This window comes from Manacus candei, unplaced genomic scaffold (genome assembly GCF_025592945.1).
Source record: "Manacus candei isolate 608988 ecotype Guabito, Panama unplaced genomic scaffold, ASM2559294v1 h1tg000024l, whole genome shotgun sequence".
NCBI classification, from domain to species: domain Eukaryota; kingdom Metazoa; phylum Chordata; class Aves; order Passeriformes; family Pipridae; genus Manacus; species Manacus candei.
The window spans coordinates 5,733,021-5,750,152 of NW_026138072.1; the positions used below are offsets into that span (position 1 = coordinate 5,733,021).

General features: G+C 37.7%; 1 protein-coding gene across 2 annotated transcripts in view; it reads left to right on the top strand.

Moving 5' to 3' along the window:
* Positions 1 to 17,132, top strand: part of JMY (junction mediating and regulatory protein, p53 cofactor) — a 131,347-nt gene that overhangs the window by 31,836 nt on the left and 82,379 nt on the right. For both annotated transcript variants that reach the window (XR_007904626.1, XM_051788097.1), the window contains exons 3-6: positions 2,627 to 2,777; positions 4,810 to 4,979; positions 8,773 to 8,938; positions 12,242 to 12,429. Coding sequence is in view for 1 of the 2 variants with exons in the window: in XM_051788097.1 (XP_051644057.1) it covers positions 2,627 to 2,777; positions 4,810 to 4,979; positions 8,773 to 8,938; positions 12,242 to 12,429 (675 nt within the window). In the remaining variant the exon portion in view is untranslated. The remainder of the gene's footprint in view (positions 1 to 2,626; positions 2,778 to 4,809; positions 4,980 to 8,772; positions 8,939 to 12,241; positions 12,430 to 17,132) is intronic.

Here is a 17,132-nt window from a genome sequence, read left to right on the forward strand (position 1 = left end):
AAATAGGATTCTTATTTATTCAGAAAGTCATTGATTTAATAGAAACAAATATGGGAAGCATGGACCTATCTTTAAGGATGCAGTGTACCCTCAGTCTCCTTTCTGGTGGAGTGGCGTGATAAGCAGAAAAGGCCTTGGCTCTGTGTCAGCGCTACTCAGCAATAGCTAAAATATCCTTTTATTACTAACACTGCAGCACAAGTCTAAAACATAGCCCTATACCATCTACTATGAAGAAAATTAACCCAGCCAAAACCAACACATCCTTTCTCCATTGTTTTGTGGCTTCAGAGACAGAAAGTTAATGTTGTGTATGTGTGTGTGTGTACCTTTTCCAAGCTGTAGAATGCCAAGTCCAAACATGAACATTAGCTTTACTTTTGGTCTTTTGATTGTTCTTTAAGTATCTTGTAGTAGAATCTTCATCAGTTCATGTTTACGCTCACTAGTTTGACTATCTGGCTTGATAACAAGCTGTGTAGGTGTGGCCTAAGCATGAAGGCAGGTCAACTCAAGCAACATCAAGGAGATACTTCTATCCTTTTTATCTTTCTAGGCCTCCTCTCAGGCTTCTGTTAAGCATGCCTTTATTGCTACAGCCTTAAGGAAAGATGTGGGGTGCTCTTGTTCATGCAGCTGCTTGAATCTCCTTCCATACTGTAGTTATTTGTGGAGTATTCTGCTTGGTGTCTTTTGGATGTGAATGAGTATCTGAACAACTGCATAAAGTGAAAGGGAATGGACACTTCAGTAGCTGTACCAGGTTAACTGGTCCATACTCAAACATGTTTACAAGCCCAAGTTCTTACTTTCCTCATTCCCTCAGTCTGTAAAGCTTTTCAGGAGCTTTATGACCATGTGCTTGTGCTTGCACATAGATATGCATACTTGTATGGGTATTGCTAAAGCAAAGGCTTATTGGGTTTTCTCTGCGTTGCTGTATGAATACCTTCAGTGTGCATGGTGGTATGGATGACATACTTGGAATTGTGGTTAATGGAAAGATGCTTCCCTTTTTTGTTACTTGTAAATACTTTCTCTAAGGAACAAAGATACAATTGTATTATGGAATTGTAAATCTCTTTAGTTTACACCATGTGTGAATAATGTTTTGGCAGGCAAAACTTTATGAGAAAATGTTACTTTGAGGCTTCTTGCTCTCCTGGAATTCATGCCTAACAACGTTATTCACTTTACTCAGTGATTCTGTCAGTCTCAAATTACCTCACCTTTACCAAGGGATAGAAAAGGAAGACTTTTAACTGCGTTGGTTTTTATCCAGCTTCTCAAAGAACTTGCTGTTTCAGAGTTCTGTGTAAATGGAAAGCATTAATTTCACCAGTCATCATTCACTGGTATATATTTATTTATTTATTTATTTATTTATTTATATTTATATTTACAGTTTGACATTTATTTGGAAATTCCTGTCCCTCTGCTCCCAAGTATTGCTTGTGGAATCATGGGACATATGTGCTCCATTGAATTACACATTACAGCCTATCTAGTTAAAATTGTTACTCACTTACCACTTGTCCACATTATACTTTGCCTATTGCCTTTCTAAGGGTTTTAGAAATAAGGAGTAGATTAAAATACCTAGCTACTTGAAACATTTTTCAAGAAATGAACAAGTACTTAGATGGCAGCTATAAATTTTTATTTGTAAAAATCATCCCTCTAAGAGATGGGACAAATGGATATGGAGAGATGGGTCCTAAATGTCACTTAAAAACCTTTCATTTGCAATTAAATTATAGGGTGGAATGGCTCTCTTAGACCAGATTGAAGCTCTGTGAAACCAGGAGTAATACTCAAAGCATTAGAACTTCAGGTTGAAATATTTGGGGACATACAAGGTTATGGGTTTTGAGAGGTTTTGTCTGAACTAGTGAGGTGTCTTCTTGACTGACGTAAATGAAAAATATTCAAAATTAAGACTTTGGTATTGCATGAGCAGGCTTAAATTTTTAATTAACATGTAAGTATGTTGTCTGTAGAGGGACAAAATTTTCAGTTTTGGGAGAGAAATCTATGTTTTCATTAATCTTTAAAACTAACTCCAGGTTGTTTACTGGCTTCAGACAGTTGTCATCTCAAAATAAAATTGCCTTGATCTTGGCAATGAAAGGGTATTTGAGCTGCTAAGGCACTAGGAAAATACATTTTTAAAAGTCATCTCTAACAAAACAAAACTACTAAAATATTGATGATTACTTACCACTACTTTAACACATCCCTGGTTTTCCAGCTGTGTTCTGACTGAAGAGCATTTATTTACTTCAGAATTAAATACTTTGGGCTGGAAGAAAGCCTGGATGAAGTATGCTTGTTATCTACAGGTAATAAGATACTTAACAAAAAGATGCTGACAAATCAAACTTACATTTGGGTTTATTATGCTTCCGTAAGTTTATAACACTTCCAGTTACGAAATGTGGATGTACTTTTTCAAGACAAGGGAACACTTCCAAAGAGTTTTTTACTGTTGAATAGAAGCTATGGTGATATGTTGGTAATTTATCTCCTTTTTAATTTTTGTCTTTTGGTCACCCTGAAACTGTTTGCTGTTGGCAGAATAACTGCAATTAATTGTGTTGTTAATTATGGACTGATTTATTTTCAGATCTCAATAGAGAATGACTATCTAGGCCCCAGAAGAATTGAGAGTCTGCAAAAAGAAGATGCCGATTGGCAGAAAAAAGCCCACATGGCTGTGCTTTCTATTCAAGACCTTACAGTCAAATACTTCGAAATAACAGCTAAAACACAGAAAGGTAGTTATTTTCTGCAATCCTATCCATCACATAAAAGATTAAATTATTTAATGTTTACAATGTTCTGCATTGTACTATGAATTATTTTTTTCATCAATCCTCCATAAGGAAAATGCAGTTATTAATCCTGTTTGTTTTTTGTTCTGTGTCTAAATGAATCTTTCATCAGTAAGCCTTTTTAGAACATCATAAGAGTTGAGGAGAATAGACATTTAGATAAAAGTTTTACAGTCACTTTCTCAGTGTGATTGTATTAGCAGCACTGTATACTTGCAAAGGATTTAGGAAGCACAGATTCTGTTTTCCGTACTGGATATGGCCGACACCTGTAGTAAGTGCTCATTAGCTTCCAGTCTGTATTTTCTTCTGTCTCCCCTGCCTCTCAGTAATTTTTTTCATAGCTCTAAATGTTAAGCAACAGCTCAGTTTAACTACTCAGTTGAAAGCTGCTCTGGTGTTTAGAAGTCTCCATTGATATAGCCTTGGCATTTTTGTGCTTAAAGAATGGTGTGGTTTTACTAAGTAGTTGATGCAGTAAAACCAGGTCATATGACTTGCCATGGATATCTGTGCTTTCATCCTTGTACCATTTTAACTGAAATAATCAGTTTATCAGTTTATACCTGAGAATGAGGTTTAATGTCACCTTTTTTAGTTTGACTGCAGGCACCACTGGCAAGAGTTTGTCCTGCTGTCTACCCCTGCCTGACTGCAGGTCTCTGTTTCTTTCTTTGCCTTGATTATAGTGATTCTCAATCAGATAAATGAGCTGTAGGAGAAAACCTTTTTTGATTGGTAAGTTTCCCGTTTTCTCCCTGCATGACTGCCTCAAGAGAAGCAGTCACTGCAAAATTACTCTTTTTGGTGGCAACTCAAGGATAATGTGAAACTTCAGCTTAGTTTGAAAAAGTGACTAAACTGGTTAAAGCATGTTGGAAGTAATTTAAGTAGAGCAAATTCTGAATGTATTAATCAGCTTCACTCATTTTCTAGTATGACAGAGGCAGCAAATAAAATACACTATAAGTTGATAATTCACAAATACTTACTGGTTGTTTTGTTGATGTGCTTTTTTTTATGTACAGCAGTCAGGATTGTGGGGAAAAACAGTGAAAAGTGAAATGCCTTGAGACTATTTACAGACCTTTAGTGTACAAGTTGCTTGCCTGTTTTGTTTTGCGTTTTTCTTGGTCTCCTGCTGATCACAGGATGACCTTGCTTACATGCCAAAATACTAACAGATGGCAGAGGAAAAACACATGAGAACGTAAAGGTGTTTCTTATTACCTAACAGTAGCATGTAATATCTTCTAGCATGTGAGGACTGAATACTAACTCTTTGATTCAGTGATTTTTGTGCTTTTTGCTTTCCAGAGCTAAGTGTACAGTGTCATATGGTTGTTCTCTATCTTAACAATGGTGAAAATCTCGTGTGTGTCAACCTAGAAGTAGTGAATCTGAATCAGGCAAAGGACTCCTGCATTTTGAGTTCAAAGATAGATGTTATTTAAATGTAATTCAGTATTCTTACAGAATTACTTGAGGTTAAGCTGAAATTTTTGTTTTAAATTGTAATTTTTTTCACTCTTCAGATCTATTTAAACTTCTAACTGCACTATGAATGTTACTAAGGGAGAGTGCAGTAGAGGATAATTAGTTACAGAAGTGAGGAAAATTGGGGATGCATTTTAAGACCACATGGTACCATTAATGAGTTTTTAATTAAGTCAAGAATTTTGAACCTACGATTCAAGTGTTTAGGTACTGTATATTCAGAATAGTCCATCTGTGGATAACAGAGATTGGAATTATAATGATAAAATTATCAACAAATAGCTAATTGCATTTTATGTGAATCCTAAGAGTACGTGCATCCTGGATTTTAATGTTAGTACTCTGTAGAATGACTACTCCCTGCTAAGAGAACTGTATATGCTTTGAGGTACAAATATATGCATTTTCTCTGCAGTAGAGTCAGTAGTGATCCAAAGAGAAGACAAGTAAGCCACCTGCCTCTTTTTCCCTTCTGTAGCTGTGTATGATCGAATGCGAGCAGATCAGAAAAAATTTGGTAAGGCAGCATGGGCAGCAGCAGTGGAACGTATGGAAAAGCTTCAGTATGCGGTTTCTAAGGAGACTTTGCAATTGATGCGTGCTAAAGAAATCTGTTTGGAGCAGAAGAAACATGCGCTGAAAGAGGAGGTAATTTTTCATGCTAATAAATAGGAAATAAAAACAGGCAGGAAAAAGATGTCAGACAAATGATGTTGCAATGTAGACGTGGTGAGTTTTGTGCCACTTATGTATGTTTTCTGTTCACCTTTTCCTGGTTAGTCAGCCAGAAATTCTGTTTTTACTGTTAATGCTTACAGCTGTCCACTGAGATGAGAGAAATGAAGAGAAGGGATAGGACAGAAATGTGCTGCTATGTAATCTTCACAGTTTAGCTCTCAGAGGCATGACCACCTTTTCAGAATAGTTCTGAGATTCCAAATGGAAGGTATCTGAACATGACTAAATATACAAATGACTAGGTGGTTGTGCTGCAATCACTTTCTCTGCTTATCCTGATTATTAGGGCAATCTTCCTGAGGAAGGAGTGCAAGCATGAAACTGTGTTTAAATGTCTTAGCAGAAAAAAATCCACATTTATTGGGTTTTATGACACTTCCTCAAAAGCAAAAATGTTACATATCATTTTTTTAAACTTTGCTATCAAATGGATATTCGGTGCTAAGAACTTTCTGTCACACTAATGTTAATGTACGTTCTGTCGAATCAATTGCTTGTTCTAAGAGAACTTTTCAAATGTTTCGGCAAAATTTGACTAAACTGGTGCCTATGTTATGAAAAGGTTATCCAGAGAACTCACAACTTTAGCACTGTATAGGCTAGTAGGTTTATAAGCCTGATAGACTGTGTGCCTATTTTAGGAGCCTCTGTAGAAGACAGCTTGATCTGCAAGGAAGAGAGAGTACATGCAAGACCCAGAGCACAAAAATAAGTTTACTGTGTTTCAGTGGTCTTCAGATTTAGAAATTCAAGAGGTGTCTGGAAACCTGAGTTTATCAGGCTGTTGCCATCTTCAGCCAAGAGCTGATGAGCCAATCCAGCAGTACTAATTAGAAGTAAGATATTGAATATGTTCACGTATTTAGAGTAACCATGCATCATTTCCATAGTGCATCTAGTGTAGACCTTCTGTGAATTTTTGTTGAAAGAGATCTCACTCTGGTAAATGGATATTGTTTGTTTTGAAATGCAAAAGTATTAAAGGCTGCATAGGAGACAGAGAAATAAGGAACATCTGATGGACATGGTGCTTTCAGGTGGTGTATTACAAGGCATAGAGAGCTCTAGGCCTAAACATGGTGATAGGGAGATATGAGGACCAGTCAGCTTCTGATCTGAAACATCATCTTTTGTTTTGAAAATGTGAAAGCTTTAAGTATACCGAGTTGAATGTGAAAAAGTGGCTGGGAATACCTTCTTGGAGAAGAAGGGTTGCAGTCTTGTAAAGAAAATATTTGTAGAACTGAAATACCTTCTCTGGCAAACCATTTATCTACTATATTCCAAAAGATAAAACCAGGATATTCCTTTAAAAATACTGAAATGCCCAAGAAACTAATATACCTGGATTTGAGCTGAGAAAGAATGACAATTCGAAACAAAGATCAGATCTGACAGTTTTTAAGGACACTGTTGGTGTATTATATAGCTAGGTTATCTGTTCAGGAACCATACAGTAGTAATTTCCCATTTCTGTTGCACCTGAAATCTGAATATAGTGGTGTTGTACCCCTAAAACAGAGCAGGTAACTAGCAGCATCTGTAATATATGCTGTATACAGGACTTAGATACCGTTGTCAGCTCCTTTGTCAGGCAGATGCCAGTGCAACTGAATGAAATAGCTGCTGTAACTTGGTACTTTTGAAGATGGTCTGTTCGTGTCTTTGTCTCTATTCAGTATTTATACAAAGACTGTAGATTTAAATTTGGGAACATCTTTTTTTTAAGAAAAAAAATGTGAAAGTTCGAGTAAATTTTACAGTTCACTGATAAAGCATAATTCTTAGGTGTGGTCAAATTTGAATGACATTACCTTAGTTTAAAAACCTAACAAATACTTCCCACCTCGAAACCCACCAAATTTTATTGCATTTTTACAGCTTGAAAACCTCGAAAAATGCCCAAATGCCAATACCCTACCTGAACAGTGTGCATTATCCCTCTTATGTGCAAAACTTGGGGAGTTCAAGAGAATCAGTCCTTTTGCTTGAAAAGCAGTCTCTAATTCACTCCAAATATGCTATCATTGTGTCGTTTTACTGCTCTGGTTACAGTTAGTAACTTAATATGGATGCAGAGTAATAATGGCATAACCAGACATTTTGTGTAACACTAGACTAAAACAAAATACATAATACATGATTGATTGTAGGGTTTGTGGTATTCAGTTAAGAACTTACTGAGCTTTTCAGACTAGTAGTTGATGTGCAAAAGGTGCATTTAGTAAATACACAATATAGTAGAAGAAACTTTTAAAATAGAAGTTACAAGAATTGATTCACAGGTCTTCTGTCTAGCAGTGTTATAGGGAAATAAGCATAGTATATGGAACTGTTTGTGTTTAATTGAGCTGTGAAATCCCTGTCAATAGATAATGATGTAGGTGCTAAAAGGTACCTGCCTAAAAAAAAGGGATTGGACAAACTTATTAGTTAAATCCGATAAGTCTGTTTTGTTTAAAAGGCAGCACCAGGCTTAAGCTGTGCTGCCAGCTGTGCTAGACGCTGGTGAAACATTTTAAGGAGGTATGACTACATGGCCTGCTATGTTTCATCTTCTTGGATATTTACAGTTAGCCTTTTTCTGAAACAGGGTATTGAGTAAAATGGATCATTGGTTTAACTCAGTACAGATATCTTTTTAGTTTAGTATAAGTTGTATTTAAACATGTGATAAGTAAAACTGTGGGAACTCATTTGTGGCCATTCATTGCAGATGCAGTTTTACACCTTGGAGAAACCACCATAATGTAAAAACATTCTAACAGATATATTTAAAATTTTTGCTGTGTCCTGTATTTTTACTAGGTAGACATCTCTTCATAATGATTGAATGTTTGCTATATGAAACAGGACATCCATTATCTGAGGAAAAACTATCAGATACACATTCTTTTGAGCAGGTAGAGAACTTGGATGTAGCCCTAATTCTTCTGAATGCAGGTTGTAGAGCTGCATGAATTCCCTCCAAATCGAGACAGCACTTAAGATCCTCTTACATGTTGATATTTCTTTAATATAGTCTGAATGGCTAACTGTTGAACAGTTAAATCTTGTTTGACTGTGTGAAAGAGAATGGTTGCAGTTCACTTTGTTTGTTTGTGTCACTTTTCTGTGTCAAGCATATAACACAAATAAGAACTAAAATATAAATATTTTGATCTATATATTTATTCTTCTTTGAAGGACTCCAGAAACAATGAAACTCCTCAGTTTAAATTGTCTTTACAAGAGGATTGGTACATATATTTATGCCTGTTTCCACAGCCTTTCACATTTTTCCTCGGTTCAGCTTTAATGACAGTTTTAACTGTACCCTTCTAGATGCCAATAGCAAAATAACTTTTAGACTTTTTGGATTGATGATAATAAAATTTTAATTTCATTATGTATTTTCAAAGAATCAGGTAGTAGAGTAAAAGAGTATGAGGGGTGTTCCACACTATGCAGTGCATGACTTGTTACTCTGCCAGTCACAAAGTGTAATACAATGCCATGGAGTTTTTTCATTGCCATATAGAAAAAAATGTCTGATAAGTAAGATGTCTTCAAGTGTGTGGTTCATAACATTTTAATATGTTACATTTAGTGTACCAAACAGTATTTGGCTGCAGTGGTGAAGTCTGTGGTTTTGTTCATGTCATTATCCTGGAGTTGTATGTTTTTTGTTTGGTTGTTTGTTTTTTTTCCTATTTTCATTTAGATGCAGAGCCTGAAAGGTGGTACAGAAGCCTTAGCCCATTTGGACCAATTAGAAGCTGATTATTATGATCTACAGCTTCAGTTATATGAAGTGCAGTTTGAGATCTTGAAATGTGAAGAGCTGCTGCTGACAGCACAACTCGAAAGCATCAGAAGACTGATGTCAGGTGCTTTATTTATTTTAATTAGTACATAATCTGTGAAAGATAATTTTCTTCCTAAGAGTCTACTTAAGCCTGTGTGAATGAAATGAGAACAAATTCTGTGCTATGTGAAGAGCTGCATCTTCTAACATAGGTGCTGTTAAATTAAAATTTACACCTGCGCAAAAGGCATTATGCATACAAATACAGAGGTTTTGGTATGGTTCCCATTGCCTGTATTTGAAAGTAAGCATATAGGATACTGTATTAAGTTTTGAAAACCTAAATTTGGGGAAGGAGAAATGTCTTAATTACTAGACTTGTCTAACTAAAAATGTGCATTGGTCCTACTCATTTCTTGAAAGTGATTGGTCCTCCAAAGGTATTTCTGCAAATTGGAGTCCCCCTGCTAAACTCCAAACCTTGTATTGCTATCTCAGATTTAGAGCAGCAATGCAAACCTTATGTTTGCAGAACCTAGTATACCTCACGTACTTAAAAACTATGGAAATGGTACAGGTAAATTTTACAGCATTTTTGAATTCAGTTCTATTCTTTAGACACATTTTTGTTTGATGTTTGTAAGAGATTTGAAGTTGGATTTTACTGGGAGTTGCCTCTGGAAAAGGAGAAAACACAGGTATCCTGGATTCTTCTCACTGTTATGTGTATCTCCTCCTTTAAGGCTTGTGATGGAAACAACTTTAACTGCAAGTATGGAAGATGAGGATTGGAGACTCTGTAAATGACTTATAGAAATGTGGCAGCTTTGACTGGGTGGTTCTGGGAAGAGCTGGTTAGTGCTTTTGAGGTAGATTTTGTACATGGGAAATCAGGCATGTAATTTTGGTACTGAAGACATGGTATGGTCTGTGTATTTACAGACTGAGAGAAATCCCTGAATGGGAGACTGAGAAGGAAAGTATATTAAAATTCCTTGTCTTTGATGTAGTGATAGTATAGGCCCTCAGAGATTAAGTGTTCTGTAAAAGCATCGTTCTGACTTGTCAGTAATGTTTTCTCCAGAAATCTCAAAGCCCCTAGCCCACAACCTGATCCAAAATAAAACAACCCCCCTAGTCAGCTAAACAACCACCTTCCTCCTTCCCTCATGTCAACAAAATAGTTTATTGTTCTGGTTTCCTTTGCTGTTTTGAATTTTAGAAATATTGATAATAATAAATGATTAATAATAATAATAATGATAAATCTAAAACTATCCTGTAGGACAGACAATGAAAAGTACAGTTCTTAAATACGTGGGGATTGTTCAAAGGATGAAATTACCTCTTCAGACTTTACTTAGGTGAATAGAACAATTAATGTGAGGAATAATGTTATGCTGAACTGGCTACATATGTTTGAGACTGTTCAACACCAAATCTGAATTAAAGCACCTAAAGCATATAGTGGTCTTTTAATATGTGTTGTTTCCTATGATGTCAAAAGAACAGCATGGTCTGTTTCACCTTCTGTTACACTTTCTTTTTAAAGCGTACTGATAGTAAAGTAATAGACTTTTGATTTTGCACATCTATATGATTTGAAATTCATGTGTGTAAGCCATGTAGACACTGTTGCTTTCCTTTTGTCATTGACTGTATTGTTGCTGCAGAGATAGTTCAGAGAGCTCTCAAAAGAATGTTTTGAGAGTGTAATTTGAATTGACTGCTAGTTGGTTCAAAGCTAGAAGAACATCTTTGCAAATTCAGCATATTGGATCTGATAAGTATCAAGTGATAATAGATTGTCATATTATGAACAATAGTAGTGATTTTTTACTGTCATTAAGCAAATACCTTCATTGAAATTCATAAGATGAGACTTTACTAGGTTAGAAGTTATAAGGGTTTGTCTTATCCTATGAACTATTAGTACATTCTTGTTAAAATGGTTTTGTGGTGGATAAACTTGAGTATTTCCATCTTTAACTCTGCATGAAAATGTCCTCAACCAAAATTTGTACCTAAATTCTCCCATTTTATAAGTGCATGGTATAATATCATCATTAGTCATTAATCTTCTTCTTACTTGGTGATACCTCAAAGAGAGTTCTAGTGACTTGGCAATTTTACGTATTGATGAAACTTTACGGTAGTTTTATTTTTTAAACTGAGCGCTGAAGTAAAGAATCTGTTGAGTATGTTTTTACTACCTTTTATTTTAGGATTAATTTATTACTATGCTTTCTTCTCTGTCCCTGCCATGACTTCTACTAAGCTGAAATTAGCATGACAGTAACAATTTTGGTTGTAGCAGAGACTGTACACACAATTAACATGAAGTGACAACAGCTTTTAAAACGGACAGTATACGACTAAACCAAATCCTGTCCATCCCCAAATAATATAGTAGCTGAAGTAGAAGAAAGTACAGTCTTGCTGAAAGTAGTTGATGAAGTTGAAATAAAAAAGTTTGGTGGTGCTGTGGAATAGGCACTTGACAGTCATACTAACTGCATCTGCCTATTTCAGACAGCACTGTAGTGCATATCCCTCTTGTTGTATTACAAATATATCCTACTTCATATGCCAGTGAAATAAAGAGCAGGAGGTCTTTGCTGCTTTTTCATCCCAACATTCTGCAAGGATTTATAATCATCACTCTTTCCTTCTTGGCAAGAGATGAGAAGGCAACATTCAGAGGTGACCTCAGTGTTCTTCTGAATGCTTCACTCAGGAAGCTAAAAATCATGAGTGTTGATAAAACTATTAGTAATTACCTCCTTGCCAGGCCAGTAGTGCTTTGAAGGATTGCCTTGAAGTTTCCTCCCTCCTTCCCAGAAGCAGTGACTGGGACATCAAAAACCTAAGAGACCATTTTTAGTGTCTTGTTGTCTGATTCCCCTTACATTAAATTAACAGTTGGTTGTAACAGAAGAGTCTCATACCAGAGACTTCAGAAAGAGACTGTCTATCCTGAACTTCATGGTGAAGACCAGGGGAAATTACTGCACATCATGGGTCCCTTGTGTTAGTCAAGAGACCCAAAGTCATGCATGGGCATTGTGTTTAAATTAGGGTACAGATAACAAATGTACATTTACAGCTGCATTTGTGTTTTAATGCTCTGAACTTGCCTCAGTAGCAGGTTGAGCTTCATTGGTATTATTTTCTGTTCCTCATACAAACTTTAAAGCCCTGTAGTGCTTTGCTGTTTAGTGCTTTTCCTCTTGATTTTTGATTGTCCTCTGAAAGAGCTGTAGCATTCTTCTGCATTAAATTTTGCATCTCAGTGGGAGGGTGGTCGTTGAGAAAAATGAAATATTAATCAAATACAAACTATTGATTTGATTTTTTTTTTTCATTGCTGACATCTTTAAAACAGAGAAGAGAGATGAAGTGGTGTATTATGACACTTATGAAAGTATGGAAGCCATGCTTGAAAAAGAGGATATGGCAACATCTATACACTTGCAAAAAGAGGAGCTACAAAAGTTACAACAGAAAATCCGCCAGCTGGAAGCAAGGCGTGGACGTATTTCAGCCAAGAAAGCCTACCTCAGAAATAAGAAGGTATTATTTAATTGCCTTTTTTTAAACATAATTAGCAAATTTAATAAAACTTCAAAAGGTTTCATTTCAGATACAACTTCCAAGTCTCCCAGAATTTTTGTGGATTATATTTATTTACTACTTACTAAAAGTTGTTTTACAGAACACCAAATAGAGTAGCATGTATTATTAAATTGATATATTTAAGATTCAGTTTAACTTCTAGCTTTAAAGGAACCTTTAATTACTTTGAAGTCAACAAATAAACTTATTTCTACTAACTAGTTAGAATACTTTCATGTGGGAAGTACATGTTAGAATGCATGTTTTTACAGAAAGTAGTTTTATATATGTTTACAGAAGAGAATTCTTATGGGTGTTTTCTCACTAATGTCTTCTATTTTCATTCATGTACCTCATCCTTTTAAACTTACATCATGTGTCTTTGATACTCTGTATTTAGCATATATATATGAAATCCAATCTGTAGTCTTAATTTGTAAACCTAGGTGTGCATTGTAATACTTACTAGCAAATAGGCTCCACACCATGCTTGTAATATAAGGCTAATGTCAGTTGAGGCCTCATTCTGGATTGGGATCAGTAGTTGGTTTTGGTTGTGTGTTCCCAGTCATATCCCTTTATGTGGAAAACGACCCCTTTAAAGAATTCTAACAGATTGAGGGTAAAGCGTTCAGGTCTTGCCTCCCCTTCATAACTAATATATGTATTTCTGTACCTAAATCTGAAGCATAAAAGAGCAAATGAAACAGTAGTTGATACATTTTATATTTTGGATCTTTTATGTTGCTGCAGTCACTGTTCTGTCTCTGGTTAACCAAATATGGAGAAGACTGTAAATAAAGTATTAAAAGAAAGATCTCGTGTTAGCCAGTTATGGGAAGTAGCTTGCTCAGAGGCATTGTGTTTGTTTTACTTGAATTGGTAAAGAGAAAAAAGTATCAAGAAGCTGGACTTTTTAGTATTTTAAGGAACAGAACCTGTCTTTCGTGTTAAGCTAATTTGCATAGGCTGTATTATCATAGAATCAGCTGGATTGGAAGGGACCTTCGAGATCATCAAGTCCAACCCTTGATCCACTACCGCTGCAGTTACTAGACCATGGCACTAAGTGCCACATCCAGTCTCTTTTTAAAAATCTCCAGGGACGGAGAATCCACTACTTCCCTGGGCAGCCCATTCCAATGTCTGACCACCCTCTCTGTAAAAAAATTCTTTCTAATACCTAACCTAAACCTCCCCTGGCACAACTTGAGACCATGCCCTCTTGTCTTGCTTATAGTTGCCTGGGAAAAGAGACCAACCCCCACCTGGCTACCACCTCCTTTCAGGGAGTTGTAGAGAGTGAGGAGGTCTCCCCTGAACCTCCTCTTCTCCAGGCTGAACAACCCCAGCTCCCTCAGCCTCCCCTCATAGGACTTGTGCTTGAGTCCCTTCACCAACCTAGTTGCCCTCTTCTGGACCTGCTCCAGCACCTCAATATCCTTCCTGAACTGAGGGGCCCAGAACTGGACACAGTCTCAAGGTGTGGCCTCACCAGTGCTGAGTACAGGGGAAGAATCACTTCCTTGGACCTGTTGGCCACACTGTTCCTGATCCAGACCAGGATGCCATTGGCCTTCTTGGCCACCTGGGCACACTGCTGGCTCATGTTCAGCTTCTTGTCAGTCCAGACTCCCAGGTCCCTCTCTGTCTGGCTGCTCTCCAGCCACTCTGTCCCCAACCTGTAGTGCTGCAGGGGGTTGTTGTGGCCAAAGTGCAGGACCCGGCACTTGGCCTTGTTGAACCTCATCCTATTGGAATCAGCCCAGTTCTCCAATCTATCCAGGTCCCTCTGCAGAGCCCTCCTGCCTTCCAGCTGATCAACACTCCCCCCCAGATTAGTTGGTCTCAAATTGTGCCAGGGGAGGTTTAGGTTAGATATTAGAAAGAATTTCTTTACAGAGAGGGTGGTCAGACATTGGAATGGGCTGCCCAGGGAAGTAGTGGATTCTCCGTCCCTGGAGATTTTTAAAAAGAGACTGGATGTGGCACTTAGTGCCATGGTCTAGTAACCGCAGCGGTAGTGGATCAAGGGTTGGACTTGATGATCTCGAAAGTCCCTTCCAACCCAGCTGATTCTATGATCTGGAAATTTGCTGATGATGGACTCAATCCCCTCATCTAAATCATCAATAAAGATATTAAACAGAACTGGGCCCAACACCGATCCCTGGGGGACACCACTAGTGACCGGCTGCCAACTGGATGCAGCTCCATTCACCACCACTCTCTGGGCCCGGCCCTCCAGCCAGTTCCTAACCCAGCACAGAGTGCTCCTGTCCAAGCCGTGGGCTGCCACTTTTTTCAGGAGTATGCTGTGGGAGGTGGTGTCAAAGGCTGTGCTGAAGTCCAGGTATACCACATCCACAGCCTTCCCCTCATCCACCAGGCTGGTCACCTGATCATAAAAGATCGGGTTGGTCAGACAGGACCTGCCCTTCCTAAACCCGTACTGGCTAGGTCTGATCCCTTGTCCATCCTGTAGGTGCTGTGTGATTGCACTGAGGATGATCTGCTCCATAACCTTGCCAAGTACTGAGGTCAGGCTGACGGGCCTGTAGTTTCACGGGTCTTCCTTCCGGCCCTTTTTGTGGATTGGCATGACATTCGCCAGCTTCCAATCATCTGGGACCTCCCCAGTGAGCCAGGACTGTTGGTAAATGATGGAGAGTGGCTTGGTGAGCTCTTCTGCCAGCTCCCTCATCACCCTTGGGTGGATCCCATCTGGTCCCATAGACATGTGGGGATCCAAGCAGCTCAGCAGGTCCCTAACTGTTTACTTCTGGATTACAGGGGGGCTGTTCAGATTCTTGTCTCTTTCTACGAGCTCCAGAAGCCAGCTGTCCTCAGGACAACCTGTTTTACTTATGCTATGATACTTTCTCCTGAATATGAAAAGACACTGCTAACATCTTACAAAGTAGACAAACATGTTTAAAAATGATGCCCTGGTCACTCTTCCTTACCTAACTTACTGGAGCTAACAGGTCAAGAGGCAACCCTGAAGCAGGAGTAGAGAGTTCTTAGAATGCCTATTTATGTGTATCATGAACTAGTCACCTTCAGTGGCTCATTTGTTTCAAGGTTATGCTATGATAAAATACCTTGCTTAAGCTCAAGGAGTTACTTTTTGGCTGTAACACTAGTTGCGGCATGCCTGCTTCTGCGTTGTGACAAGAGGCAGAGTTGTGTATAGTAGTGTTGCTTGTCTGTGCTGGCGTGCAGGAGTGACATAGTTATGTCTGCCCAACACTGTGCTGGAAGAATGTGGTTATACAGCTTTCAGGACCTGAGGTAATGCCTCCATGTGGAACTTGATGGCTGGATATCATATCACTCTCAGAACTACTTCCAGTTCTCTTACTGATCTAATTGCCCAGCATAGCAGTATCTGCAGTTGAGTGCTGCAGTGAAATACTTAGCTTTCAGCTTCTGAAGAAATCACAGGTTAAAATAATGTGTATTTAAACTTGCAGGAGAAAAGTGAAGATCTTTATGTGAGCAAAAAGAAAAGGCAGAATCTCTTTTGTGCCCTGTTGTGTGGCAGTGGTTGGGCACAAAAGAACATAGCCATTTGGTAGCTTCTCTTCTTACTGCTGAATAACACAGAGCCCTGCTAAGCTTACTGGCAGTTACTGGAAGATCAAGACTCATGGCTTTGACTCATCATAAACAAGCTTTGTATTTTCAGTGACCATTCTAGGGATACTGCAAAACATTGTTATTGAACACTGTTTGAGGTGCCTGTTGTGAGTACTTCTGGGAGGAAAAAAGGATTCTTGCTCTGAAGTGTTCATAGTTTAAGCATGCAGAACTAAGATACAGATGGGATACAAAAGCGAATTCTAGATGGTGAGAATGAGGGCAGTGATGACTGAATGCTGTGTGAACAAAAGTGACTTTTGGAGGGTGAATATAGAAAGTACATACTGAGTGGTAAATCTCTTCCTCTGTCTGTTTCAGTTAAGAAACCTTTGTTGTTGAATTGAGATGAGAGTCTTCTTAATGCTTTTCAGATGGTGTTCCTGGCCATGCTTGTTCAGTGAATTATCTTAAAACAAACTTTAAACAGGTGTTCTGACTTGAATTGGGTTGGTGAAATTTTGGTGGTGGTTTTGGAGTTTTTTCCTCTCCTTTTTTTTTTTTTTTTTTACCTTGTCAGTTCTGTAGTTGAAAATAAAAAGCATGTTGTGCACTAAATGGTGTGTATCACAGTCTTGTGATATATTTAGAAATTACAGTCCTTGCTCAGTATTATTATTCCCTATCATCAGTTTTATTTTTTCAGGGGAGGTCATTTCATCATCCAGGTATTTGAAAATCTTTTCTATTGAGAAAAGGTCTATTTTGCATCTGTTTTGCAGATGATGCATTTATTTTTCAGTGATGTCAAATAATTGTACCAAACCTTTATTTAGAAATGTTGCTAACAGTTGTTTATCAAAAACATTTTTCAGTTGTGACTCTGAATAACTGAACCAGCGTTTTTAAAATTCATGGTTTTACAGAGGTTGATGTTTTTTCACTGTATTACCATGAGTATAAGGTCTTTATTCTCATATTTTTTTAATACAATATGCATACCTATGTGCATTTGTTAAGCAATCATTTCCTGGTGTTCCCTTGTGTTGATGTTAAATAAGTTATTAAAAAATAAATTT